The 27626-nt window shown below is 40.8% G+C and overlaps 1 protein-coding gene and 1 long non-coding RNA gene across 2 annotated transcripts in view; one reads left to right on the top strand and one right to left on the bottom strand.

Moving 5' to 3' along the window:
• The window catches only part of ARHGEF38 (Rho guanine nucleotide exchange factor 38), a 39560-nt gene extending 14089 nt beyond the window's left edge, over positions 1 to 25471 (top strand). Inside the window, exons 4-14 of the mRNA XM_063336861.1 lie at positions 3229 to 3376; positions 6385 to 6402; positions 10843 to 11042; positions 11545 to 11678; positions 13363 to 13467; positions 14657 to 14779; positions 17195 to 17515; positions 19044 to 19184; positions 20362 to 20560; positions 20738 to 20997; positions 21765 to 25471. Of these exons, the coding sequence (XP_063192931.1) occupies positions 3229 to 3376; positions 6385 to 6402; positions 10843 to 11042; positions 11545 to 11678; positions 13363 to 13467; positions 14657 to 14779; positions 17195 to 17515; positions 19044 to 19184; positions 20362 to 20560; positions 20738 to 20997; positions 21765 to 21950 (1835 nt within the window). The 3' untranslated portion in view covers positions 21951 to 25471. The remainder of the gene's footprint in view (positions 1 to 3228; positions 3377 to 6384; positions 6403 to 10842; positions 11043 to 11544; positions 11679 to 13362; positions 13468 to 14656; positions 14780 to 17194; positions 17516 to 19043; positions 19185 to 20361; positions 20561 to 20737; positions 20998 to 21764) is intronic.
• Positions 14778 to 20381, bottom strand: LOC134516552 (uncharacterized). Its single transcript, XR_010071355.1, has 4 exons — positions 20157 to 20381; positions 18242 to 18345; positions 17187 to 17341; positions 14778 to 14920 (listed from the first exon to the last, which is right to left on the bottom strand). It is a non-coding gene; the product is annotated as an uncharacterized LOC134516552 (long non-coding RNA).
• Positions 25472 to 27626: the final 2155 nt, after the last annotated feature.

The following is a 27626-nucleotide window of genomic DNA, read 5'->3' as shown; positions in this document are numbered from 1 at the left end:
GTTCTATTCTAGCGGAAGTGCCTTTCTCACAGCCAAGAGAATCATCCTTTAAGTTCCCTGCCACATCCAGAAGTAAAGACAAACAATTTAATCCATCTATTAGGGTGTATTTCTCCAGAATCAGCCAAAGAACCATGAAAATGTATGGTATTGTGGATCAGAGTTGGCTAACTTAGGGCGGAGAAAAATGGCAAGTAAGGTGTGAGACGTTCTTCCAAAGGCAGAGACAAAAGCAGGGAGAATAATTGCATTACTCTAAGCAATAAGTTAGTAAGTTTGTCATCCTCTAAAAGTACATCAAGGTGATAATTTTGTTTTCAAAATCTTCATAATCAGTGTAAAAGTTGTTAAAACAAGTCTATAGAAAAAGGAGGCTAAGAACGTATAGCATACCTATCATGTTCTATCATTTTTATGGTATTTAAACATCTTGCATTGAAATACCTTACTTTGGAAGGCAACCCAGTCATGGTGAGGTTGAGGAGAACTGCTGACTCATTAGTTTGAAACTAAAACGAGCAACCATGCTCATATTCATGTCTTCTTTTAGTCTGTGTTCTACATACCTTATGCTATGTCCACACTGACAAGTAGTAATGTCCAACAGGAGCAGACTTGTAGAGTGAAACAGTTGCTGCTAAGGACCTGGTATCTGTACTACGCGTTTCAAGAGGTCTTATTCCAGATTGGCTGTTGCCTGTCCCTGTGGATCGAGAGATGCCCTTTACAGTTGGATTGCATAAGATGTGCCCTCGGAGTGCGTTTTCTGATAATTACCTTCCTCAAAGGGGTCCAGTCCGTGTGTCTGTGACTACTCCACCACACAGCCAAGGCATGGGAGATGAGGCATACCGAGAGATTGGCTTCAAAAGCCTCTCCTAATCTGAGATAAAATGCTAATGTAGATGGACCTCTTGTGGTGCTTGGGCTTCTGATGCTAAATGCCACTGAGGTTAAATACCCTTTCTAGTTCTCTCCTGTATGTTTTCTCCTCTCTGTTCTGGATATTGTATACGGAGGAATATGAAGACTTAGTAACCTCACCTTGGCTTTAGCTATTAGACCCCTTCTTCCTCCCTCTCCCAGACCTGTTGAGACAGGAAGCACCACTGAAAGCCGCAGGGAGAAACTGTTCATGTTACTCAAGCCTTCCTCCTAGGGTTTTCCCTTTGAGACTGACGACCACCACACTTAAGAAGAGGCATGAGGCAGATTTGCATCTGTCAGAGTGCACAAAAGACTCCAAATTTTTAGAGCTGTGCCCAAATACAATGTGGTTTTGGTCCATGAACCAAGCTCCCACAGTGATATGCCCAAAGCTCATCTGATTCAGTCTATATGGCTCAGAACCAAGAAGGACTTTAGGCTTAAGAAATCCATCTGCTTTTAAAAGGCCGTATCTGTGAAATCAGCACATAATTTTTCTCATCATTGAGCATCAATGAAAGTATCTGTCATTGTGGCACAATACATCAGTGAGCGGATCTGGCTCGTCTCTCTCATTCTGGAGAAGAGAATGATAATACCCAGCCTCTAGTAAATGCTGAAATAAGCTGTAAGTCTATAGCTTGCATTTTTGCTACTGAGAATGTAACCTCTCTTGAGGGCTTAACATAGTATGGGCCATGCTAAGCACTTGGAGCTCTGCTCAAAGTTGGTGAAAATTGTGAGAGCTCAGCATCTCTGAGAATCAGGCGCCAAGGGAGCAGGATCAAGACAAAGCTTGTTAAGGGTTCCCTTTACACTGTTGGCTAATAAAGGCCTGTATAGAGAGTTCATGGGAAAGTCAGGATGCGATGTGCATTGGTAGCCATCAGCATTAGCATTAAGCGCAAGACAGAAGGCAGACGGCTAAAGAGCATTTAACTATGGGATGCCGGTGCTTTTCTGACTGTGGCCTTACAGTAACTAAAATGAACTCATGTGGTCTTGGCTCCGTCATTGTTGTTCCCTTATTTGCACCTTGAAACCCACATGCATTAGACAGCCCAGTTAACCTTCGCTGCTAGGGGAAAAAACCCAGAGCTGTGTTACTGTGGTAACTGAATCATTTTTCACTTTAAGACGGAGCAGTTCAATGCAATGTATTATGAAACAGCCCACTCCGGTCAGGATGAAACATGCAGTATGCCTGACAGCTTGGCGCTCACTCTGTGAATGAATAGAGAGTTCCCAATTAATGTGGCGTTCAGCTTTTAACTTTAATAATCATTGCTATAACTCAACTGGAATGTTTATAAAACATTGGACTGGTTGCCACATAGATGTAATTTTCAGTAAATGCCCAAGACAGGAGTTTTCACCATTGCTGTTGTTTTTATTTGCATTTCCAAGGATGCTGATCAGGGCACTGCAACGTAGGAATGTAAGAACCGAATGAATATCTCAGCAGAAGAGATGAAGCCTGCCTTCTCCACTCGGATAATATTTCTTACATACGCAGAAACTGACACAGGGGTTTTAGGCTGAGAGAATTAGTCACCAGAATTAAATGGGAAATGGGTGCAGGATTACTTCAGTGCCTCTAAAATTCCCAATTGTTCTTTGGGGGAAAACGGTGGTGTAGAGGACTGGAAATAGAAATGTTTTCCCCTTCCAGTTGTATATAAATCTAGTTACTATATAGAAATGGCTGTAATCCACGGTGGTTTTATTTAATTAGGAGAGGGGTGGAGGTTGTTCCTCTGTCATGTGAAGAAAAATCTCTATTCTATGTCATAACAATTGCCATTTCAGGATTTTGCAAAACAGATGAAAGTGAACTGGCTAATGGGAGATGGAGTCGTTATTCCTGTTACAGCCCATTTAAGTTCATATTCAGATGAAAAAAAAGTCAAAAGGAAAATTAACAGGCTTACATTCATCCCTCCTGCCAGCCCACAACACAAAAAAAATCTCCCCTTAAGAGTTAAGCTCTGCTGTGTGGTTCCCACTGAAGGGGCATTAAGGTGGGGTTGCGTATGAGGGGGTGCAGGGTGTAGAGATTTCATGCCTTTTCCTGAGGGAATTTTTGTGCATTAACACTGATATAATGGTGCCTGGCTATGACAAAGATGAGCAGCTGAGAAATACATGTAATAAATAATGCACATAAACACGCAAGATCGTTTCTAAGGGAAGTAAAGTGGAAGCCAGCCTTTTTAGCTCACGGCTAATGTGGTGGAATAATAAAACTCCTTCTGAGATGCTGTTGTCTGGCTTGACACGCTTTGTTTTTCTCCTTAACAGGGGAAGTGTTCTTGCAGATTAAAGGCCCACTAGAAGACACATATAAAATCTACTGCTATCGCCACGATGATGCACACACCATGCTGGAATCCTATGAAAAGGATGAAGAACTGAAGCAGCATTTAAGACACTGTATACAGTCCTTAAAGTAAGATCTTTTCAAATGATGATTTCCGTCCATAGTCAGTTGCCTGGCAGGGAACATTTTAAATGGATGTAGATGAAAGGTCCCCTGTAAATCCGGAGTTTTATGAGGCTTGCTGGGAGCTCTGGCTTATGCTGCTTTCATGAAAAGATGACAAGCCAGGGGCCATGATTAGATTTCTTTCTCTCTAAGATGGCCAAAAATAGCGCAAGAAAGGTTGCTCTTCCCTTAGCTTCAGTGCCCCGTACTGGCAAAAAAAATGCTGCATCATATCAGGGGCTATTGGGAACACCTTGCCCAGCTCCCAGGAAACATGCTGCCCCCATCTTCAGCAATTCTATTGCTTGAATAAAAATAGCCTGTAATGGAGCTAGTCACATTCACTGCTGTTTCTGGGCCCCTGTTGCAAGGCCCCAGGGATCTGGAGCGGCTGTGTGGTGCCGGACCCCTCGTGATGGGGGTATTTGAGAGTGATCAGAGTTGGAGCAAGCTGCCAGGTCCCACCAGGGGAAGGTGCTTTGTGTGGAAGGTGCTCCAGTGCCAGCTGCTTGGGGAAATGTGCTGAGAACTGGGGATGCTGCGGAAGAATGGATCCATCTTTCCTCAGTGCAGCTTCCTCCTGCAGCCAGTCGCAGGAACCACCTCATCCACTCCATGGGGAGTGCTTCTCTTCCCACCCATAAATCCCCTTGCCCCCTCACTTTCCCAACGGCACCACACAAGAGCTGTCAGGAGGGAATGCACCACAGTCTTTGAGATCAGAGGTCTAGCTCCAGCTCCAGGAAAAGCCCATGCTGCATACTTGTAGGAGAGGTGTGAAGCTATCACAAATAATGGAGTGTACGTCAGCAACAGATATTTCAACCACACCCCAGTTAGTGATCAGTCTGTAGAGATGTGTTAAGACTTAGGAGATGGGAAATATGTCCAAGATTTCACTTGGAGGAAAATATTAAAAACATGAGAAGAGAAATGTTCACTTTGAAGACAGATTATGTTGAAAATAAGGCTTATTTGTGCAACATGTCTAGTTATTAAATACATAACGAAGTATATGTGCAGGGTTACTTAGGCTTTAGCTACCCTGGAAGTTGAAAGAAATAGGTTTTCATATAAACTCAGGCTTTCAGCCTAATGGATGGCCAGGTATCTCCCTAAGGGGGTGTTTTAGTTGCTGATGCCTACAATATTCTTTTCTGGCTAATCAAGAGAAGCCGCTGCTGTCATTCAGTCATTCCTGCTGCTGAGACAAGGGGAAATGGAAGGAAATAAAGACAAAAGATATCGTCCCCATGCATGCTAGGGTGGATGCTGCCTCTTGAATTCCAGAGCCAGCAAGAGGAGCTCCTGTTCCAACATCACAGCTGGGATTTGTGAAGAGAAAGGATATTTTCTGCTGAGCCATTGTAGCCTTTGCTAGCAGGAAGTGACAAAGCCTTGCTCACAATGAAGCCTTGTTTTGTCTTGTTCTTTCCTGATTAGCCTTTAAACAGGAACCAGTGAAAAAAGCACTGCTGCATGTATACTCCATTGTGTTTTTTCCCAGTGCCTAAAGATTGCAGCCAATTCAAATACTAAGACCTGAAAGTGCACGCTCAAATGCAGAGCTGTGGTCACCTAAGCCCATTACTTTTGATTGGAGAATATTTGTCCTAGGAAGAAAATTATGCAGCATTTTTTACCAAAGAAGTTATAGGCTATTTTCCATTGTGAAACATAATAAATGCAGGGGCTGGTGACAATTATTCTTGAAAAATGTTTACTTCTTAAATAATCTTTTTATTCTTGGAAGAATAGTGTTCCATTTTTTAAAAATTAAAATGGGATAACATTACTAGAGGCTTCTGTTCCTCATCTGAGTAATATCTGCCATGTGAAAAACAACTGCTATATCAAGAGCAATTTGAGAGTGGCACTCTGCACATCTGTACAGACAAATCAGATTTAATTAGCCATGCTGAGATTCCTATTCCTTCTGTTGGCTGAAGAGGAGAAATTCCATCCCAAAATGTAGGTGTCTGCCTTGGAGACATGTGCAAATCCAAATTCTGTAGAGTCCTGTGTTTCAGCAGCAATTATGCAAGCTGGGGATGTTGTTTGCTAGCTTAGCCAAAGAAATGCAGCTGGTAAAAATGAAAGGATTCTGGCAACTACCTGCTCTGCTTTCAGCCTGAAGTAGCTTGGTCAACTATTACAGGGGCAGAGGGACGTCATAAGCACGCAAAGTGCTGACAGTGCAGAAGCGATGAAAAAGCACCAGCTCCCAGATGCTCAGTTAGGCACCAGTGGGCAACGAGATAAGAGTGCAGGCAGTCAAAAAGCAGTGGCTGATGACGTGGCATCAGGAAAGCCTAACACAGAGATAGAGCCACATTTTGGTTCCCTTGCATTTGAGTGAATTCATACCATAAGGAAAATATTCTATTTGCGTGTTTGCATGTTTCCAAACTACAATTTTACATCCCTGCTGCTTTCAGTATATGTATCAACACCATCGTACTCTGAAGAGGTTTTAGTTGATGTGGAGCCTACAAAAATTAACAGCTTCACTGATTCTATATCCTAAAAGGCTGCAATGTATTCTTTTTCATTTAGAAATACCTTTCTATTTAAAGAGAGTAGATGGGAATGTATATAAAGTGTAAGAATGACATGTTTAGTTCTACTTGTTGTATTAAGGACTTGGTCATACTTACCGTCGTTAGCACAGTGACCCAAACTTCCTTCTCTGACCGTGTTAAGACAAGGCTGGATCTTATAGCCAAAGCCAGGTTACTGACAATCCTTTCTCATTTGGGGCTGTCCTTTCAAAAAGATATAGGGCCAGATTCACCAGTACCCTCTGGCTGTTTTGTGCAGTTCTGCTGACACATAGCAGCCATAAACCTCAGTTAACTGGCCAGTTACGGCTGCTCTGTGTTACTGAAGTGTATCTGAGAATCTGGCCCCTGATCTGTATAAATCCTTTTAGGAGGAATCTAATATATGTTTTGTTTTCTTCTCTTTTGCAGAAAGATATATGAGGAAGAGTAAGTACTATGTCTTTCTTAATTTACCTTCAGTATGCTTAAAAATATACATGTGGAAATTTTAAGAACACAAGCTTTTTGTGTCAGTATAACCCATAGATTTTTTCCAGGACATACGTGGCAATGACTCGCAGTTTTAATTTCCCTAAGCCTGTCTAGTTTTCTAATTACCACTGCACTAGCTTTACAGTATCTTTCAAAACTTGTGCTTTATGAAGCTACTTAATTTGGTTGCCAATTCATTCAGAGCCCTTTATTATCACCTCGCTGTCTTACAAATGTGCTTAGAGAGCATCGAGGTCTGCAAGAGTGTTTGTCAACAGCATAATGTCAGTCTTTGAAATCCTAAATCTGAAATGTCAGTCTTTGAAGTCCTGAATTCTGAAATCATTTTGCATAGGCCTCTGTGGACCTGCTACAATACACGTTAGGTTCACAGGTAAAGCTCCTTCTAAGGTGACGACCCCTTTGGTAGCCCTATATGAGAAGTCCACCTCAGGATCTGCCCTTTGACAGTGGCTGGAAGAACATCAGAAAAGAACGAGCTCATTGCAACACTTTGCCAGAATACTCACTGAGCCACCAATAACTTGTGGTTAAGGGACTTCTGTGCCAAATGTGACATCTTTTAAAAGCTATAAAGCAGAGTTTATCACAGCTGCAGTTTCTGAACATCCAGCAGGTTGGTATCATTGAAAGGCAGGATCTCCTGAAGTCACCTGGAGGGAGAGGTTAGAGGAGGGGTTAGCTAAACTGAAGAAAATTATTACAACCCCAGACAGATGTTAGGAGAGAAAAGAGGAGCAAGTGTGCTCTATATTGGTAGGAGAGGAACACCCGTAAAGTCAGAGAATTTGTTAATCTGTCAATTGCATGTTATAAATAAGATCAGTGTAAAATAGACTTTGAAGGATTTGCATGTTGAAATTCTACAGTTGGGGTTTTTAAGCTTTAGTCTATGACAGGAAATAGTTTTTCTGCATTTTGTTTTGATAAGGGGCATTCTTGTATGCTCCTGTCTCCCAAGGAGCGAGGCTCCAAGAGGAAGAAAATACCCAGAGTCCCAGTAAGATCATGTGAGACAGCAACGCGTATAGACATAGCACAAGACTGGCTGCTACTGCTCTGCCTTGTGTAACCCTATCAGAAGTGAATGCCTAGTTTTCTCCTTCAGTTTCCAGTGGAGTGTAGGATACAACTCACTTTCAGTATTTAAACTTGCTCTTATAAAGCTGTGCAGAGTGTGATAAGCCAGGTTTAGCTGCGGGACCCTCTTGGGCTTGGGTACCTCCCATGGTGCGGTGGCATTGGGCTTCCCCGCTGACCGGCAGGGCACTCAGAAATGCCATCACCTGCAACTCAGCTTCGAGGTTGCAGAGCCTCAGCAGCCCTTGGGCAGCACCACGCCCAAAAATCTGGTTAACGTTGAACTGGAAAATACAGCGTAACTCACCCCAAACGGTCTGTGATGTTGCTGCTCCCAGATTGCTTTTCATTCAAGCATGATCGAGAAAACAATTACATAAATACCAGACAGTGCTGCCCTTTGCCAGCAGCTCGATAGGTTAAATTCTGCTTGGCTTAACAACTGTGCAGCCTCAGTGAATTCCCTGGGTTTGCATAAGGTCTTATGGCACAGTGAATTATTTGCCCTGCACGTCTTGTAGTAAAATGAACTCGCGCACAGTAAACCATGAAGCCCGAGACTTTTAAGTCGCGCTGCAGCCTCTGATGCTTGCACACCACGCCAAAACTGCCAAGCTGAACATGACACCGGCCTCAGCCCTGCTGTACCATACTGGCTCGCGTGTTTGCCGCCGGCCCTAGTTGCTGGGTAATGCGAGCAAACGAAACTAAATCCTGAATCACCTGTCTTTGCACAGCTCACCACCATGTGTTTTTCAAACAGGTGGGAATCTTTCTGCATTTGTGACTTGGTTGTATTGGGAGGAGGGAGGAAGGGTATGCTGTGAAACTCACTGCAGTTAAGCCAGCTGCATTTACTACAGAGCTATGGTAATAATTTGTGATGAGATTAGTACAGCTACATATGACCTAGAATTCTCACTAAATTCACAATAACATGGCGGGGGGAAGGCTGAAGTAGCATCACAAATGAATTATCAACTTAATTTTCTGCACAATAGATGTCACAAGCCATTACTCGCCTGTTTCGGTCGCGTGGCAAGGCCATGTCCTGCCCGGCGGCCGGCTGCGTCCTAACGGGGTGCATTGCAAACGGGACTCGTCCAGGGAAAGTGGCAATCATCAGCTAATCTTGCTGGGGAGAATTAGATGAGTTGAACTTTGTGGCATTTAGTGCCCCAGGGAGTCATTATCTTATAACAAACCTACTATCTCTCAAACCATATTGCAAGACTGTGTCATGCAGATATGCGAACAGAGGGCTGTTTATCACTTGGGCAGCTGTCCAAAGTGCAACTATATAAAGAGAAGACACTTGAAGATTTTTCCATTCATGAGGCAGCTTTTATAGATTTGCATTCATGGGGCTTTTCAGAGAAAACAATAACAATTTAAGATTTTTTTTTTTCATTATTGCTGCCAGAAGCTGAAAGAAGGGAAAATAGCTCTCTATATTTAATGTAGGATACAGGGGAAATGAGGGGGATTGAAATGATGAGAAGGTTTGGGGACATCAAGAAGCCTTAAAAGGCATCTACTGTTAATTTTTTTTCCTGCAGAACTTTTTTACAGATAATGCCTGTGTGAGAGAGATGGTTTAAATATGCAGATGTCTGTTCTCAAAGGCATTCAAATTGTTAGTTAATTAGTCAGCAGTAAGGATTGGCTCTTGTACTTTTTATACATATAAAAGTGGGAATGAAAGCTTTTTTTTTCTCTTTTACTCTTCCTACTGCACAAAACAATAGATGTCAGCCTGCAAAACCAAGTGGCTGTTCCCTGTTTTCTGTACTTTCCTTCTACATTGTGTTATTCCATCTTTCCATATGCACAAATCCTTCTTCGCCTAGCATTAACTCTTGCATAGTCATCGTTGAACAACCTTTTCTCCTCCAAAGCAGCCTTTTCAGGCATGCAAATGGAAAGCTTGCTCTGCATTACTGCCCTTCACGCTGTTACCAACGGCTCATGCTCAGTTTCAAAGGGGAGGTCTGGGAGTCACAGGTAGTTCGTACCGGCCACGGGTGCTAGAGCGTTGCCTGGTTTGCTCAGGAGCGTGCTCTAATGAGGAGAGGCAATGAACATGTCTATCCTGCTGCTGGAGCCTCACTAGCAGCTGGCCCTGGCCCTAGAGCTTGGCCACCTGGTGTTACCTACTCCGGGGAAACAACATGTTTCTATCACCATGTGAAAGGTAACGAAGGCATGTGTGGCTTGGTCCTGCCCTTCCCCTGTTTTCTCCCAGGCTGTTGTGACAGCCTGTGAACTGCACAGCCTCTCCCCTTCAAGCCTAGGGAGGGCGAGAAAAGGCTTTTGCCCAGCGTGGGGCTGGAGCATGAATTCAGCTGGCTGGTAAGTCCCTCGTATGGGGGTCAGAGACCTCAGGTGGCCTTGATGGCCTGAGCCGCTCAGGTGCCTGGGGAAGCTGCTCTGCTGCCCCTGCCGAGCCAGCGGGGATCAAGCCTAGAGCTGCAGAGTGTTCCTGTACCCACGCTGGAAGCTGTGACTTTCCTACCCTCATCCTTCTGCCACCCCAGGCAGCTGCCTGCTTTGCCTTTGTCTAAGGTGACTTCCAGCAGGTTGGATCAAGCCTGGGTGAACATCCTGTATGTTCAGTGTTTCCCCAGGCTGGATCTGATACCCTTTGGAAGCTCAGACATTGTTAGAAATAGCCTACTGTCAGCCAGCAAAGAAAAACCGTAAAAGACAGTAAAGCTTAAGGGTCATTGTGGTGAGTTGAGAGATGTTGAGAGAAGGGAAGCAGCCATGAATGGGCATCCCAGTTACTGGCAGCAGGGAGATATTGCAATTTTAAGCCTGAGGGGCTAGAGCAGGATGTAATAACCCTGCTCACATGCATTTCTCAAACTTCCTGTTATTTGTTCTTCCACCTACATCTCCCTTCCTCGGTGTTGTGCTGTGTAAGTTGTACCACACACACCCTCAGACTGAGTGGGACTGTTTCAGAGGTAATGTCTAAGCAATAATCCGGCAGATTGCTGAAAATACAGAAAACTCAGACCCGGTGTGTATTTCTCATTGAGGGGGTGAGAGGAAGGTTTCTTTTACAATGGCCCATGTTCCCTGACAGATGTATCTTTTTTTTTGACTTAAGTGGTAATTGCACTTCCATGACTCAGTGCAAAGCACTGCTCTGGTCTTGATATTTTCTGTAGTTGAAAGCTCAACTGAAGGATATAAAAGGCAGCAGCTTCAATGAGTAGACAGAAATAATAAGTTTTTGTCTTCAAGGAGTTTCTCCTTATGTGACAATTTTTTTGATATAAATTATAGAGGAAAGCCAAATCTAATGGACATGGGATCCCTGATGATCAAACCGGTGCAACGGGTGATGAAATATCCCTTGCTACTCTGTGAACTCTTGAATTCAACTCCTGCTTCTCACCCTGACCACAAGGTGCTACAAAACGCCCTTTTTGCTATGAAAAACATTAATGTGAACATCAATGAACTTAAAAGGAGGAAAGATTTAGGTAAGAAAAACGCACAGTAAACTCTTCTGTCTTTGTAAATTTGAGCTGGCAATTAGAAGAGAGGTTTCAACTCCAGTCGTATCACTACAACAGTTTTGGCTGTTGCTACCCAAGTTGTGTAATATGCTGGGTTTCAAGAAGGTAACAGATGCCTTGATGTCACTTGTCCTCAGCCAGATACGTTATCTGACTGGTAACTCCAGAAATATGAAAATGATGAAAGAACTCATGTTATATCCATGTTCATTGTCTGTAATGCAGTTGCAAACACTGATAAGATGCAGTGATAGTAATATTTCTTGTAGACTTACCACATCGAAGCCCTAACTCTTCCCAAGGCTAGTGTTGAGAACAGGGTTTTCATCGTCTCAAGCATTTTCACACAAGATTACGGCAAGTGACATCAGTGTCTGCTCTCAAATGGTTTCATATTTGTGTGCCTGTCCCTGTGAAAAGCCCTGCAAATACAGATTATTAGTGTCACGAAATTCTCTGTTTGCAGTGCTGAAGTATAAGAGGAACGATGATGATGAATCCCTTAAAGAAAAGTTTTCCCGACTGAATATCCATTCCATTAGCAAGAAATCCAAGAGGGTCACCAGCCATCTGAAAATACTGACGGGGGGAGAACCTCAGGTACTTACTCATCCCACGGCAGATTTGCATTGACAGCTTCGGTTCTGCTTTTGCACTGGGCGTTTTTTAAAACATGTTGAAAAATGAGTTTGTGGTGTTGCTTTTTTTCTGCATCATTTATAAAGTCATTTTCTGACTGTCACAGAAGACAGGAAAGACCTTTGTGATTGAAATAGAAAATAACGTAATGTGTTCTCCACCTTTTCCTTTTTTATCTAAGAGCTTCTCAAACTTCTGGTCTGCAGCAGAGAGGACTGACTCGTAGTTTTGTGAAACTCGGCCCGAGATCAGCATTTTATGGGTAGACCAGCAATAATTATTGTCAGTGCTGAGAACATGTTCAGTCCGTCTTGCTCCCCACCATAACATTCAGGTTCTGAACCCACCAAGGAAGATAGCAATACTTCTAATTAGGAAAGGCCGTGGGGTTTGCCTCTACGTGTGTAAAGGACCTTGAACCTTAGCAGTCAAAACTACCAGAGGCAAAGAACCCTGTGACAAGCTCGACAGGTGTTTGTTGGCCAAAAATAAAACACTCCTTCATTATTTCGAGGTTGTAATTCAAAACCTATCAGGATAAACATTTTCAGGAAAGCTTAAATCTAAATCTCAAAGAAAATCAATTACAACTGACCTTGAAAATTATATCCAGTGCACCTCACTGCATGAGATGGCTGATTATACAAGGTCACTTGCCTTTCTAGATGTGACTCTACAAGATACATGCCGGTTTTTCCTATTTTGTTTTTTTAACAGTGGTTTCCCCCTTTCTGTGACGCAAACTACCCACATTTCTTTTTTCTGTTCATTTATTTGTACAGTGGAAATTTTTGTATTCAGAATGGGACACCAGCAAGGCTGTAAAACCAGAGAAAAACAGGGAATTAAATTTGATTAAGAGGAGATGTGATTTTTCTTTTTTTTTTTTCCTTTAGAAGCTTCTGGTTTATGTTTTTTTTGGTTTTGTTTTTTAATTAAGCTTAAAACATTTGAGAATAATTTTAGAATCAGGATACATCTGTTAAAGATTCAGCCCTCTCTCCTGCTTAATTAGACTAAGAAAGTTCCCAATTCCCATCTCTGAAACACGCTGTGACCCTTACAGCAAGACCACTGAAAACGAGATGTGAGATTTCTCAAATTCCTCAAGTAAAAGGTAGGCAGAAATAAACATGTTTTCAGGGTTTTTTCAGCTAACATATAAAAGTAGTACAAGCCTATTTCCAGCTGCTGAGGTTTCCAGCTGAAGAGCTGACATTGCTCTAGAGGTAACAGCTCCACCTACAGCCTGCCTGGGGGAAATCTCCCCATCACCCACAAATAAGCACCCAGCAAAGTAATGCCATGACATAAAAATACCTTAAAATTTTCACCACTGTTTCCTCAAATGGAGAGACGACATACAGAAAATTAAGACTTTTATTGGCACACGTAGGTGCGCTTTTAATAGAGCAACTCTCTGCTTTCACAAGGATTAAAAATTAAATTCTCTGTCACGTTGCTCTGTGCCTTTGACTTTCCTTGGTTTAAAACCAGGGCTTGGAGATTAGGGGTTGATCTGTTCTGTTTTCAAAGGGAGGAGTTCAGGGAAGGTTTGGGATTTTTCCAGCAGCGCTCTGGATGTTTCTTTCATTAGCCAGGCTCTTTTGGGCTGCCAAAATAACAGTGCAAACATCTATTTTAGGTGAAAGATCAAACATTTAATAAGGAAGAAAAGTTGTTCCGAAGTTTAGAGAAGACCGTGAAATCGTGTGTGAAGAATATTTCACTCTCCTCACAACATCTACAGGTGGGTACAGGCCTTTTTGAAATCTGTGGCCACAAACCACGCCCATAACCAGTTCCACACACATTTCTGCCACTCATTAGGCAACACCGAATTATTTATAGGTAGGCCTGTCTACATCACAATACTAAATAAATGTGCTGTGCTGCTGTTGCATTACTGAGCCCATGGCAAAGAAGTTCTGAAGCCCACACTTCTGCATTTTTCCCCTTACACGAGCAGGCTCCATGGAGCCTGGGAGCAGTGCAGAACAGAAGGTGCTGTCTGGTGGCGCAGTTATGACTTTCAGTCATTGTGAAGCCGTCATATGGGTCATGCACACCTGCTGCAGTGGAGCACCAACTGCCTCTCATTAAAAATGGAAGAACTGAGTTGCAGACACGTGAAATAAAATGTCATAAAATACATATTTTGGATTTGAGGATTCCTTCCTTTATCCTGTTGCTAGGTTGTGTTGAGGGCTAGCATTAGACACATACAATGCTCAACGGCTGTAAATGTCTTCGCTTTAATCCTCCTCTCTGAAGATGTGGGTTTGCTCGTAACTGATCAACTTTTCCCTCTCATGGACAACTTGCCAAGTTTGTAGATGGAATGAGGCCCTTCAAAGTGTAAGTGTGCCCAAACCGGACACGAAGGTTGTTTGAAAGGTAGGTAATGTCAATAGCCAGCTGGCCAGAGCTTATCACAAATGCACCTCGTTTGGTTCAGCAAACAGGGGAAGGCCAGTGGGCTCAGGCAACAAGGCCTGTTGCCTGGAATGGTGTTGACAGTTCCTTATGCAAACGGATGCACACTTCATTAAAATTCAGAGTAAGTGAAATACACCACTGTAGTCCCACTTAGTCCTCCAAAAGAGGCCTTTGAAGTATGTATGGGTCTTGAACTGGCTTCTTGCTGAGGAGTAGCTAACTTCCACTGGGACATTCATTAGGTTGGGGCATAATTTCTTCAGTTGAACATTAACAACTTGATTCTTAAATATTTACATTGAAAATAGACAAAGCACAGGAAAATATTATCACAGTAAACAATCCCACAATGGCTGGAAAGCGCACAGAAACAACAAACATGTCAGAGATGGAAAATATTTCTGATTCCATCAGTATTATTGCAGCATCTGCATGAGTGAATGCAGTATATTAAAACAGATCATAATACAGTTTCGTCTTCCTCCCATCTTCTCATTTAGGATTCCATACATCTCGCTTCACACAATATAATTGGGCTTCAGGAAATCTTGCAAGACAAAGATGGCGAAGTCAACAACTGTTTGAAAAAACGGAACAACACTGCAAATCTCTGTGAAGACCTTGTAAGTTTATGCAATGTCCAGTGTTACACAGCTATCCGTACGTGTGAGAAAACGGGTGTATGTGAGGAAGACTGGGACAGAAAACAGCAAGAAACCTTAGGAATCCATTGGGAAAGATGAACAGTTTTTTTGGATGAGTTTCTGAAAGAAATAAGATAAAATTCAGTGTAAGTGCACTGTGTTTTTCCCTAGAAGAGCTGAAGAAAACTTCTCAAGCTAAATTCCTGGGTTTAAACTAAAATCTTTGTGCTAAATTTGCATGTTTCACCTGAGCTTCAGTCAAGAGCAGTAGATCTTTGCTTTGCTACTTTTGTTACCAGCACTTGCAGTTTTAGAGTGACTTTTGTCGTCTTTGTTGTACTCATGAACTGTTAGCTCCTGGAATCATAGATCTGTGAAAATCTCAGCTTTATTACCTTTTCTCAAGTAAGTTACTATCCTTCATATAGGGAAACCACGAAAAATCTGAATATAGCCCATAGAAATTAAAAAGCAATGTAAGAAAAAAAAGGTAATAAATTTTCAAGTAGTCTCTTGCCTTCAGGGTCCAAATGAACTCTAATGCCTGGCTCTACAAAGGTAGATTAAAATGTCTCTTCAAAATGGGGCAGGCTGCTTTTTCAAACAGTTACTAGAGCTGGAAAAATTCAGAGGTGGAGGTTTTCTTCAACTTTCCTAGGTTTGTGCACACTAAAATAGAGCCATTCAATCCTTTCCAAAACACTGAAAATGGAGTCTGCCAAGAAACAGAAGGATCTTTGACAGACCACATCCTCCCAGATAATGACAGGGAACTAAGGTGTTGTATTTCCTTTCCTTTGGAGTTCCTGCATTTGAAAAGAATCTCAAAAATTAATCTCAATCAGAAAGATATTTTCAGTGTCTTTACAATGACTGAGTGCATAAAGTGCAGAAGAGTATCCCCCTCTATCATTGCAGTGGTGAGTGTGTCCAGTATGGAAGATGTCCCCATATTCAGAAACATCAAAGAAAGGCAGAAGCAATTACACAATAGATGAAACAGAAAACCTTTCTTCAGAAAAAAAAATTGTAACCCCTATTGGCTCGTGACCAGCTATTCTAAAGGTCTATGTAATTTAAAAAAAAAAAAAAATCTTAATCTTATTTGTGTTAACTGTGGACATTGTTATTGACCATGTCAATTTCTACTTATTTCCTATTTATTTCTGTGTCCTGGATTTACAAGATTAAAAGGATTCTCTATAAGGTTTTTTTAAAAAAACTTTTCTCCTGACATTGCACGATAAGTAGATTTTCTCACTGAGAATAGTGTTCTTCACATGTTTTCTTAAAAGAGTTTTATCAATGGAGATCTCAGCAATGGACTCAGGTTCTTTTTTTTTTTACCTTTGTGCATTTGTCAATAATGAATACTTTCCTCTCTCATTATATTTTAGGGAAAATTTTACGGCAGATATCCACAATAGCCTCTTCTCTTCCAGAAATCAGGTCCAGCAGTTTGGAAAAATTGTTTTCTTCATACATCAAAAATTGGTTCACTAAACAGCCCAGTTTTTCAGGTGGAAGTAAAGTAAGAATTATCTAGCCAGCATACATCATCTTGGCCTTGGGAGAGCAATTCTGGTGCTAAAATGGATCTGTCCTCAACTGTAGTGTGTTACAGAGGGTAGAAAGACAGATGCTCTTTTATTCTCACATTCAGCCCAACAACTTAATTCACATAGAATGTCCAAGAGCTTTAATAACATGATGAGTTTCACTCACTACAAGCCTATGCTGTATTTGAAAAAGTGACTTAAAAAAATAAATTTTATTTCATGCAATATTAATCCCTTGAGACAATTAGAGACTAATGGAAAAGTCTGAGAAAGACCTTGTTTTTTTACCAGGTGTCTAATTTTGTTGATTACTAGAGATAAAACCAACAAGCATAACATAATTTAATCAAATCAAGTGATTGTTTGTGTTTGCTTAAACAGGAATTGAGTTACAGCTGTTTCCAGGAAAAAAAAAAACAAGCTTTGATAGCATTCAAGACTGCAAGACTGCCATTTAACAAGACCTCATTGCCTCTAGACTGTATAATGGCATGGGCCTTCCAATTATGAAAATCCCAGTTTCATTCGACCACTTCACTGATCCTTGCCCAGTTTTTCCTCAGTGGTAACAGACTAAGGGCAGTACCGCAGGCTGCTTGCTCCAAGGGACCATTACCAGACACTTTAAGCTGCAAAACTGTTACCTCTCCTTTGCAATGTTGTGGAGGAGATTGTAACCCATGCTAGACCCTACTTGAAGCTGCCTCTGACAGCAATGCTTTGTGAAGAGTAACTAACATATTGCTTGATGGGCTGCCATCAGGCTTAACCTGTTACTGGGTCCAAAGAACTGCATGAATAAAGTAATAAGTAGGTCTGTTTTATACCTTTCCAGATGGCTCAGCTGGACAAACTTGTTTTGTCTCCTCTCTCAGCGCTACAAGCCTTGTTTTCAGGCCCACAGAAGCTCATCCAGAAGCGCTATGACAAGTTGTTGGACTACAACAGCTACCTTCAGAGGTCAACAGGAGAAGAGCTGGACCTGGCAAAGAAAGACTATGAGGCTCTAAATGCACAGTTAGTGGAAGAACTTCAGGTATTCAACACAGCAGCCAAAAAGATTGTGTTGAACTGCCTGCATTGCTTCATCACCCTCCTCAGGAATATTATGTCTGCAGCACTTCAATCAAATTCGGCTGTGGTGGTGCCTGTTCCAGTAAGTACGTTAAAAACAGGTGTAGCTCTGCCTTTATTTGTCTTTTTTCTTTCTGTATGATTTGGCTAGAGTTATGCAGGACGCATACCTACAAGCTACATTGATTTTGTTTGTTCTGCTAGGCACAGTCAGGTTTGGGTTTTTTTTTTTCCTTGCAAGCTCAGCAAACGTTAAATTGTGAGCTTAAGTTTTGTCAGGCCTGGACTTTTCATCAAGAATGGTTCCAATGCAGCTGTTCCAGTTGCTAGCGTGATAGTAACGGCAAGGACATTACAGTCAGGCAAAAAGGAGGCAGCTGCTAGCATTTTAGTCTCTGTTTCTGAGCATCTACCCTTAATAGCCCAGAAAACACAGGAAGGGGAATTCTAAGAAAGTACACGAACTTTTAAACCCAAGTATACTGCAGAAGCTCCTGCAAGCATCTCTAGGCAGTAAGGGATAACTTTGTCTACATTGGCATTTTTAGAAAGTTCAAAGCATTTAACTTAACGTAGCTAAAAGTATCAAAGATGCCTGTCTGAGCTACACAGGACATCAGTTCCTCCAGCCCACTCTGCTCTTTCTGGGCACTATGATCATTACCTGAAGATTGAAGTTGAGAAATTGATCTAACTTTGTGTGAAAATCCTACAGTATTTCAGTTTTGTTGCACTTTTGCCTAGAGGACTTGAACCCCCCGAGAAACACAGCTGCAACAATGCCTTCCGCACATCCAAATCCACTCACCTGAACCTGAGCAAGACTCTAGATAGAAACACATTGTAGTGAGGCAATTCTAGAGTATTCCCTTCCATCAAGGCTTGAACACAGCATTTTACAGTCAGGGGCAGCTGAAAAATTAAGAAACCAAGGTCAGGATCAAAACATAAAGCTGCGCTGTTTAATGGGAAAATGAAGGCTTTTCCCACAGGAAGAAACTGCATCCCTGTAATTTGACCATTTCGTGTTTTGAAAGCTGTTGCACTGAGAGCATTGTTTTCTGTGAGGCTCTGTGTACAGAATTACCTTCTTTTTCTTTTGTTTACATCAGCAAATACATTTGGGGCTAGGCATAGACCAAAAGTACTTATCCAGTGCTACAGACAGAGCTTCAGCTTACCCAATGATTTTTAGCTTGGTGGCAGCACCTGGTTGCACAAACACACAGCTGCAGGGTAAACTACTCCAAGCCTTACAGCACATTGACCGCTCTGATAGCTGCTGAGATGCACACTGGCATCTGAAAGCAGGTGGCTCAGTAGCATAAGTGCAAGGTTGTTCATTTTCATCACTGTTTAGAATATTTTTTAACGATTTATCTTAAATTAGTATTTCTTTCAAATCTAATAGCAATCATTAGAAACTTTCTTTAAGCACGGACCTTTCTTTTCTTTCCATCTTATACCTAGCACACTATGGGCTCTGCAGAAAATAGCAGGGACTTGTCAGGTTTCTTCATTCCTAGCATTCAGCCCATTATACTAAATCTGCTCTCTCAACTCTCCTTACTATTTTGTTCATGAGATCTAACTCCCCTTTGTGTTTGCAGCTGTCTTCCTCAAGCATCTGCGAAGTGCAGAATCAGTTGATGGAGGAGGTTCACAAGCTGAATTTTGTAAAAGAAAACAGCAGCGCAACCTTTATTGAGAGAAAATGGAGCCTGGAAAAAAAGAAACCTGTCCCTTCTCCAGTGAGTACCATACATCTGAATTGTGTATGAAGCACCCTCTTCGGATTGCTTTTGAAACAAACCCATTTTTATGCCACCTAGAGGTTTGGGCTTGGTCTCTTCACTGTGACTCCGAATCAGTTTGTTGGAATGAAACTGTCCCATTGACCCGTAACTTCTGAAGATTTTTCACCCTGTTTTCATGTTATTATCTTGAAAATCCACTTGAAATTATCTCTGCATGTTAATTCTAAGGTTGTATATGTAAACTTTGATTACTTCTTTTGTTAAATACTCTTAAAGCATGTCTTAGTCTTCTAATTCACAACACATTTTCCTCATTCTCCACTGTGGTTATGTGTACTGGTGTTTACACGCATATGCACACACAGACACCCCCACAGCAGAAGATTCAGAAAATCCACCAGGAAATCTGTGTCCTCCTGAGTCCCAATCTTAGCAGACATTTCCAGAGCTTTTAGAAGTCTGGTTTACAGTAAAATAAAAACTCAAGTGCAGATTTACAGGAGAAGCGGCAGAAGCTGTAGGATTCCTTTTAGCATCAGTAAGGCACATGTGCTCTTGCTTCTGTGGTACATTAAGATCACTTTGATGTGCAGCACCTCCCTCCCTGCCCTCTAACCAAACTCTGAGTGAATGTGCTCCCAGCAGTTAATAGGACCTTGCCCTTGTTTAGCAAGGTGATGTCACACAAAAGGCAGTCTGTTTGGATACCACTGATTTTTTTTTTTTTTTTGCCTGATGCATTATCATGCAAGCTGTTAGGTGACCTTAGCACACCTCAGCCAATTTTGGGATTATGCTTTTTTTGTGATACTACATAGGAATTCAAAGATCATTGCTATGGAAAACCAATTAAGCAAGTGTCAGTTCACATACACTCACTGGCTCTTTGAGAGCAGAGGACAGACTAAGAGGTCTTTAATTAGTGAAATTCCTACATTTCTTTAAAATCTGTCCTTTAATGCTCACCTATTAATAGAGCAGTTGGACAGGTCCTTGCTGCATCTGCAAAGGAGATTTGGTTACGTATAGCTTTTTTCAAGTAATTCCATGATCCGTGTGTAAAAACGTAGGGTCGGTTGCCACATGCAGCATACACTGTTTTTTATGCATCCATGTTGCTCTAGAAATGGCCTCAGCATTATTCCCAGTGAATAACTGTTTTGCTTTTCAGCTTGAAGCCCCACGTCAAACAGAAGGCCACAGGTCCAAGCTGTTGACTACGTACAACACAGAATTGCTATACCAAGCCAAGCGCAAGTGCAATGCCACGCAGGAATTTGATATTGATTTACATGAAGGAGAACTGGTGGCTGTTGTGGAGCAAAAGGACCCCTTTGGAAGTACAAGCAGATGGCTTGTTGACACAGGAAGTAAGTTCTTTGCACAAACATCCCAATAACAGCTTCCCTTTGGGATATTGATTTCTTTTCATTCTGGCCCCATCTGTTTGCCTCTGTCATACTGACAGCTGCGTAAAATGGTTGGTTTTGAAATGGTTTTAGCAGTATTTTGCTATTTCTTTTGTCTCTTCTTATTCTGGTGTCTAGTCCTCAAAGGGTATGTGTATTCCTCCTTCCTGAGGCCTTACAATCCAGCCAAAGTGCAAAAGGATATCGCAGAAAACAGCTTCGGTGATGATGACTTTGATAATATCAGCCTCTTTGTCTCTTCACGACCCTCTACTGACGGCAGCACAAGAAGTCTGGGGCACAAGAAGAGTGACAGCAGCTCATCTCTTCGCTTCTCTGAAAATCCCGCAATTAATGGCACAGGGACTGATGCTTTTCAGGATATGGATGATCAGCATGTATGTATGATATACACCATGCCTGTCTTCTTCTTGTTCCTATTTCAAATCTAGAATTATACTGCTTATAAATGAAATGGCTTCCTCTTGCACCGGAAAAGACTGGCACTAATCTGCCAGTATGACATGGGAATTCGTTATCCTCTGTTCTTTGCCTTTCTTAAATACCTAGGAGGTAGGAAAAGATCATCAGTTAAACCATGAATCACAGTCCTGTCTCAGAAAACACACCATTGCAATACCTGACCCCGCATACAAGGCCTCAAGGTTCTCCTGCGGAGCAGGAACCAGCAAAATAGCTCAGTTTGCGTGATTTTACCACTTACCATTGACAAGAAAGCTGTCGCAAAATCAGCAAGGCACAGAAGTGACCTGTGTGCCACACTGGAGTACAGGAGCTTTAGGAAAGGTGATTCTCCGTGAGGAAACCTTGCTGGAAAATTCTCCATCCAATCCAAGGCCACTTGGCGTGACAGAAACAGGAACTTGGTGTGAGCTGAAAACCTTACTAGTGTAGTAAGGTGATGACGTCTCAGAGCTTGGTTCGTTCCTCCCCATGCAGAATTCCCCAGATCCTTCAATTTTAGTTTTTATTTTGGCCCTATTCATTGTAGTCTGTCTAGCATTTGCAGACCATATAGTTGCGTACTGGTTCATATACATGACTGCATATTTTCTGTATGCAGAATGTATACCCACAATGACAGGGTAAGATGTAGCTACATTTCTGAATTCAGATTTTGTTTCTTGTGGCTTTCCTTTTTCAGACCTTCTATGCTGTTTATGCATTTCAAGCAAGAAATGATCAGGAACTCAGTCTTCAGGAGTACCAGAAGGTTAGGATACTTCGGTTTTCTGACCTGAGTGGCAATAAGGAATGGTGGCTAGCAGAAGCAAAAGGTCAGAAAGGATATGTACCATCTAATTATCTCGGGAAGATGACATACGCTTAGGAAGAGAAAGGCCCATTGAGCCAGTTTCTCTGCAGTAGACAGAATAATCATCTATTACAGTTTGCAGCAAGCAAGGCAAACTCACAAGTGATTGACAGAAGCCATGGTATCTGGTACAGCACAGATGATATTGAGAACCTCCATCCTCTAAAAGCCATCACCTTGTCAAGACCTGAGGGAGGAAACATTTAACAGGAAGACTGATTCTGATTAACATCCTGAAGAGCTTGCTTTTCTATTACCCCTTAATTTTCTCTTTTGTCAAAGCATCCTACGTGAAAAGTCAACCTACAACTACAAATCACAGCTAAAATTATGTTTTTCTTCCATGATATTTAGCAAATACTATTAAAGATGAAGAGAATTAGCCTTGAAAAAGGACAAATTCAGTCTTCAGGGATGCTGTAGTTCAGGCTGAATTGTTCCTGAACAAATGTTCAAATCTCAATGAATGTAGATATGGCTTAAAACTTGAGCTTTTTCGCTGTCTGTTTTTATATGGAAATGGGGGGAGGGAAAGAGGGGGCACAAGAAACAGGTACTGTGAAATAAAGAAGTTATATTCAAAAGGGTTACACAACTATTTCATATGGTAGGAAACAGTTTGTAGCAATATGAAAGCACCCCAGGTTTGAAATTCCACATACGTCTCCACACTAACTGCTTTGTAGTGCAAGATCTGTGTAGTGAAATGAAACTTGTGTTATTAGACTTGGGAATTTATTAAGATTTAAGAAAAAAAAAAAAAGTCAAGCTGTGCCTTTCAGTGAATATTTACTGCCTATCTGATTCCTTAGGTCAGACACAGGCATCATAACATCCAGTGAATAAGCTGGAAGTGAAGATGCATCAAAATTTTCAGGGGAAAAAAAAAATCATCATTCTCAAAGTGTCTGAAGTTAGATTGAACAGTGAAGGCTGTATCGATGAGCTGATTCACTGTTTGCGGAATTCAGTCAAAAGTCCTGTATTTTGCTAAACTATCCTCAAAACGGTCGAGGCTATTTTAACAAGTTAATATAGTCCACATTGCATCCTCAATGAGCATTAAAAAAAAAATCCCAAGGAAGAATCTAATATCAAGTAGTACTTCCTTAGGTCCACTGACTGCAGCAGTCCTTAGGTCAGGCTGGTGCCCTACACTTGAGCCCGACTGAACAGTGACAGAACAACATCTCGTTGCTATTACCATTGATAACTCAGTGCTTATCACAATTTATTTCAATACAGCAATGCTTGTCCTCTAGTGACAAGCAAGGACCTTCTTGCGCTAAGCATTGCAAAAAGGAAACAAAAAAGTGACTATGCCTGCAGCAGATAGTGTAATTGAAGGTAAACTCCTGTCAGGTGTTTTCTATATTGCTGCATAATTGCTTATTACTGACTGACCATTAAAAAGACAACACTGTTAAAATTAAGAAGGGGGCATGGTGTTGCTGATCAAGGGTATACAAAAATTGTTCTAAAGCTTTTGTGCAGTTCTCTATAGTTGAAGTGTGGGGTATGAAGATGAAATGATTCAAAATCGTTATTGAGATGTAATAGGAAATAACCTGTCAGCAAAGAAAGGATGAGAAAAGTTAGGGCAGTCGATACAAACAATAGGTTTTGCTATACTAATGAACCTAGTTTCATTTTCTTTAGTGTCCCAATTTTTCATATTATTTTCCTAAAAAGGTAAAGAAAGTTCTTAATCTTGCTCAGAAGATGAATGCAGTGGATCATAGAGATGAGAACCTGATATTTGAGCTGGATTACATTATATGATAGAGAAACTTTTTGAGTTCTCAGAGATGGATATCCAGAAACTGGTATGTGAAACTCTGTGAACTACTGCAATCCAATGAGCAGTAAGAATAGATAATGCATTATTTTGCCTAACTGTACATGACCTGATGCACTTAAATCTTGCTTTTTCCATAGCAAGCAAATAAGGTTCTCGTTCCTTTTGTTAATGGATGTAGCTGTTTTTATGGAAGACTTTGCCTTTAGTTAAATCCGCTTGGAAGAATGGACCGAAAGACTCTTCCCTACTAAGCTTGCACTGCTTTGGATTTTGTATTTTAAGATTATGGGGAAGATGCATACAAGAAGCTTTTCAGTACGTCTTACAATTTAGAATATTTTATTTGGAGATGATCTATACTTTGCAATAGTCGAAACAGTTTTAGAAATGACTGAATTGTACTTAATAGGCTTAAAGCAGTCATGTAAGCACAATGATGAAGTTTTGTATTTCAGACAGTGAAATTAATTAAGGGCAAGAGTCAGGAAAAAAAGATTTCTGAAGTCTTAGCTCTGAGAACTCAGCTTGAGTCATAGGGAGAGCTCTGATTTTGAGTGTTAGGTACATTCCTCATGAAAAATCAGGCTCTGTGAAGATGTCTCAAAGCGTACTCAAATGCTGCTCTCCAAAATATTCACTAGGTATCCTGAAGTAACAAGGAATGAAGGATGAAATATACTGGAGCTGGCCATCTAAATTTCATTGAACTTTCCTAGGACTTGGGAATCCTACTAAGTCATATGAAATCCCAGTGTATGGTTAGGAGCCATACTAATTTTTATATTGTGGGATAATTTATATGACTTTTATGGACTCTTAAGTTGGGATCCAGAAAAAATACTTTATACCCAGGTGGATTGGTGTACTTAATTTCATCGAAGTTTTATCTGTTATCATTTGATATTACAGATATATTGCAAACTTTTATTTTTAAAACATATGAATGCAAACTACAATTGCAAAAAATTAAGAGATGCTCTTTGAATCTAAAGCCTTCCTACATTAAGGAGATTTACAACAATTCATATTAAACTTGCTCAGACACATTTTTGTTAAGGTAGTGCTTTAAATACTAGAAACTATGTTAGGGCTCCAGAAATTCCTAAGAATATGCAATGTTTTTGCAGCCGTTTCCTCAACGTAGAGAAGGTTACAGTATTCTAAGAGTTCTCTTATTCTGATTAATGACAAAACTAACTTATTTTCATTGAAGCAGGGACAGGGTACAGTACAATGGACCAATCTTGCATTTATTCAAATGTGCGTTTTACTATTTGAACCACTGGGACAATAAGCAAGTACGAGTACTTCCAAGATTGAGTCCATTCAAACTGAAGTGTTTCTCCATTCAGGGAATATTTTTAAGTGTTGCCATTGATAGCCTGGAACCCAGAAAATGTCTAAGCCAATGAAGAGCAGAGAGCCTCTGGCTCTGACCTCTGGCACATGTGTACTTCACCATCTTCCCTCTGCTTGGATAGTGCTTATGAACCTTAAGTAAGGATTCACCTTTCCAATGAAAACACAGATTGAAGAACTATTCCTTCTGACCTTTCATCGTAGGAAGCTTCACTGAGTAATTACATCCTTCAAACACTAAAGTATACTTTTGCTGTCATTTTAAGATAGCTTGTAAAAATACAGATATGTGAAGCTAGACCTAACACCTGCAATAGGAAACACAGCCACGACAATCCTTGTGCCTGTAGATCTATTACTGATAATTCCTCTTACAATATTGTTTGTTCAGAAATGGTGAAAAAAATCTTCTTTTAAATTATTGTAATAATAAAAATCTATTTTTGTAAAGATATGTGTTTCTTCTTGGTTTTAAACAAGACTTTTTCCAGAAGCAGAGAGATTTATATGCTATCCAAGATGTGCCTTCTGTTGTGAACTATTAAAAGCATCACTGCAAAATAAGCAGAGCAAACAGAGTTGCCTCAGATAAAACGCTGCATTCCTAGTATGCATTCTAGCCTATCTATCAATATATTAGAACTCATCAAACACTATCAAAATACCAAGCGAGTTTCAAAATACACTTCAAGTTTCCAAATGTCAGCTTAGTTCTCTTCTTTTCTAGCTGCTCCTGAGGTCGTGCCCGTTATTTACTGCTGTGTCCAGCCAGAGGTCTGTCATGAGTTGTAACAGATAAAAGCTTGTGTTACTAAAATAAATTACAGAACTTTCTGTTAGATCTTTCCTCTTAGACTCAGATATCACCAGCATCCCCTAGTCTGGCCAGACGCAACAGTCTGGTTCTATGAGTAACCTCTTGTTTCACCTTACTAAGGGTATCAGAATTTGAGCAGCTATGAAAAAACGTTATATTTAAGTGGAAGTAAAATATTACCATACCAATTTATAAAATAGATAAGGAAAGTCAAGTAACTATTTTTATAGTATATCACAGAGCAATTTAGTTTGGGGATAGAAATATTACAGGACTATTTTACAGTTATTTTTTTTCTAAATACAAGGTATGCTTTTCAAAATTCAGAAGGGCCTTCCTTCTTTCTGCCCTACGCTAGATTCCTCAACCTGACGTGTAAATTCAGTCAAACAGTCCTCCAGGATGGACTCCTTTCTTGAGAATACAGTTGTTAATTCCATCCTAACCATAACTTCAAAGCAGAAAGTAACTGTTCCCTTCAACCTACTCTGTTTTTTGGCAGTGCCTATCTTACATATTCAAGCTAAACACTCGATTTAAAAGACCAGGTCCATGCTATAAATCCTTCCTGATATAATACTTCAAAGAATCACAATCCTAACTGACGTTTTTATACCAACAGAAAGAGACTTTATATTTCATTTAGGAAGGTAGGAAAGTCACAGTGGAATAAAGTCTTTTGCTGATACAAACTGCAGCTCTATTGCAGATTTTGCTAGTACAGCGATATCAAGCAAGTTCAGCTAGACTTGGCCTTATTAGAGGGAAAAGACAGGCATGTATAAAAGATATAGCATACCTTCTAAATGAATAGGAGATAACCTACAGTCACTCCATGCCAGAGTTATAGATGTAAAAACATCAGGATACACTCAAATCAGGTCTTAGAGGTAATTTTAAATGGCACTAGTTACCACAATTTAAAAACAAAGATCATTTTTTTCTGCCTTTGTTCACCCCATACGTGGTACTTAAAGTAGTCTGCACAGTTCAGATGTAAGCTCCTGAACTCTCGTGAGCAACATTATATGTATATTCAGAGGCAAGACAAAGGCAGGTAGCACATTGAGCTTTTCTGTGGGAGCAGGTTTTACTACTAGATTGAACGCTTTGCATAGGAGCACTCCAGCCTTAAAAGAATCTATCTTCACACTCTACTTCACAGCATAGGCAACATTCTTCTGATTACCATTTAGGAAGAAAACATGCTTTCTCTTTGCTAATGGAAACTGCTTCAGCGTCTTTCCCTACTATACTACCATTAAAAACCTTCTGTGCTAAAAAGGAAGGATGGGCTGATCGAAAAGCAATAAAAGTTTGGGATTCCTCCTCCTCTTACTCTTATTTTTAAATCGCACTGGAAGCCGCAGGCGGTACAAAGACAACCTTTCCTTTTTCCTCCCCAGGAAATAACAGTTGAAAAAGCATGCAAATTCCCTAGGTAGCTAAGGCAATCCTGTGTAAATGAAACTATTCCTTTGGATGTTTAAGGAACCTTAGCCTAAATCTTAATTGTGGAGAAGGGAAAAGAGGTATGGGAAATAGCCACATATATCAGCTTGACACATACTTAAAATACAGGATGGCTAAGAAGAGCTGTAGCTTTCACCTACCTACGAATATTAAGGTTTTCTACAGATTAAGAATGCCTGAACACACTGTTTTGGCTCTCTTCTGCTCTTTTTACAGTTTCGGGGCCATTTATCTTCTGCCA

The sequence above is a fragment of the Chroicocephalus ridibundus genome, chromosome 5, assembly GCF_963924245.1.
Source record: "Chroicocephalus ridibundus chromosome 5, bChrRid1.1, whole genome shotgun sequence".
In the NCBI taxonomy this organism is placed as follows: Eukaryota; Metazoa; Chordata; class Aves; order Charadriiformes; family Laridae; genus Chroicocephalus; species Chroicocephalus ridibundus.
Note: the sequence above shows the minus strand (reverse complement) of the source record. Positions and strands in the feature narration are given on the sequence as shown.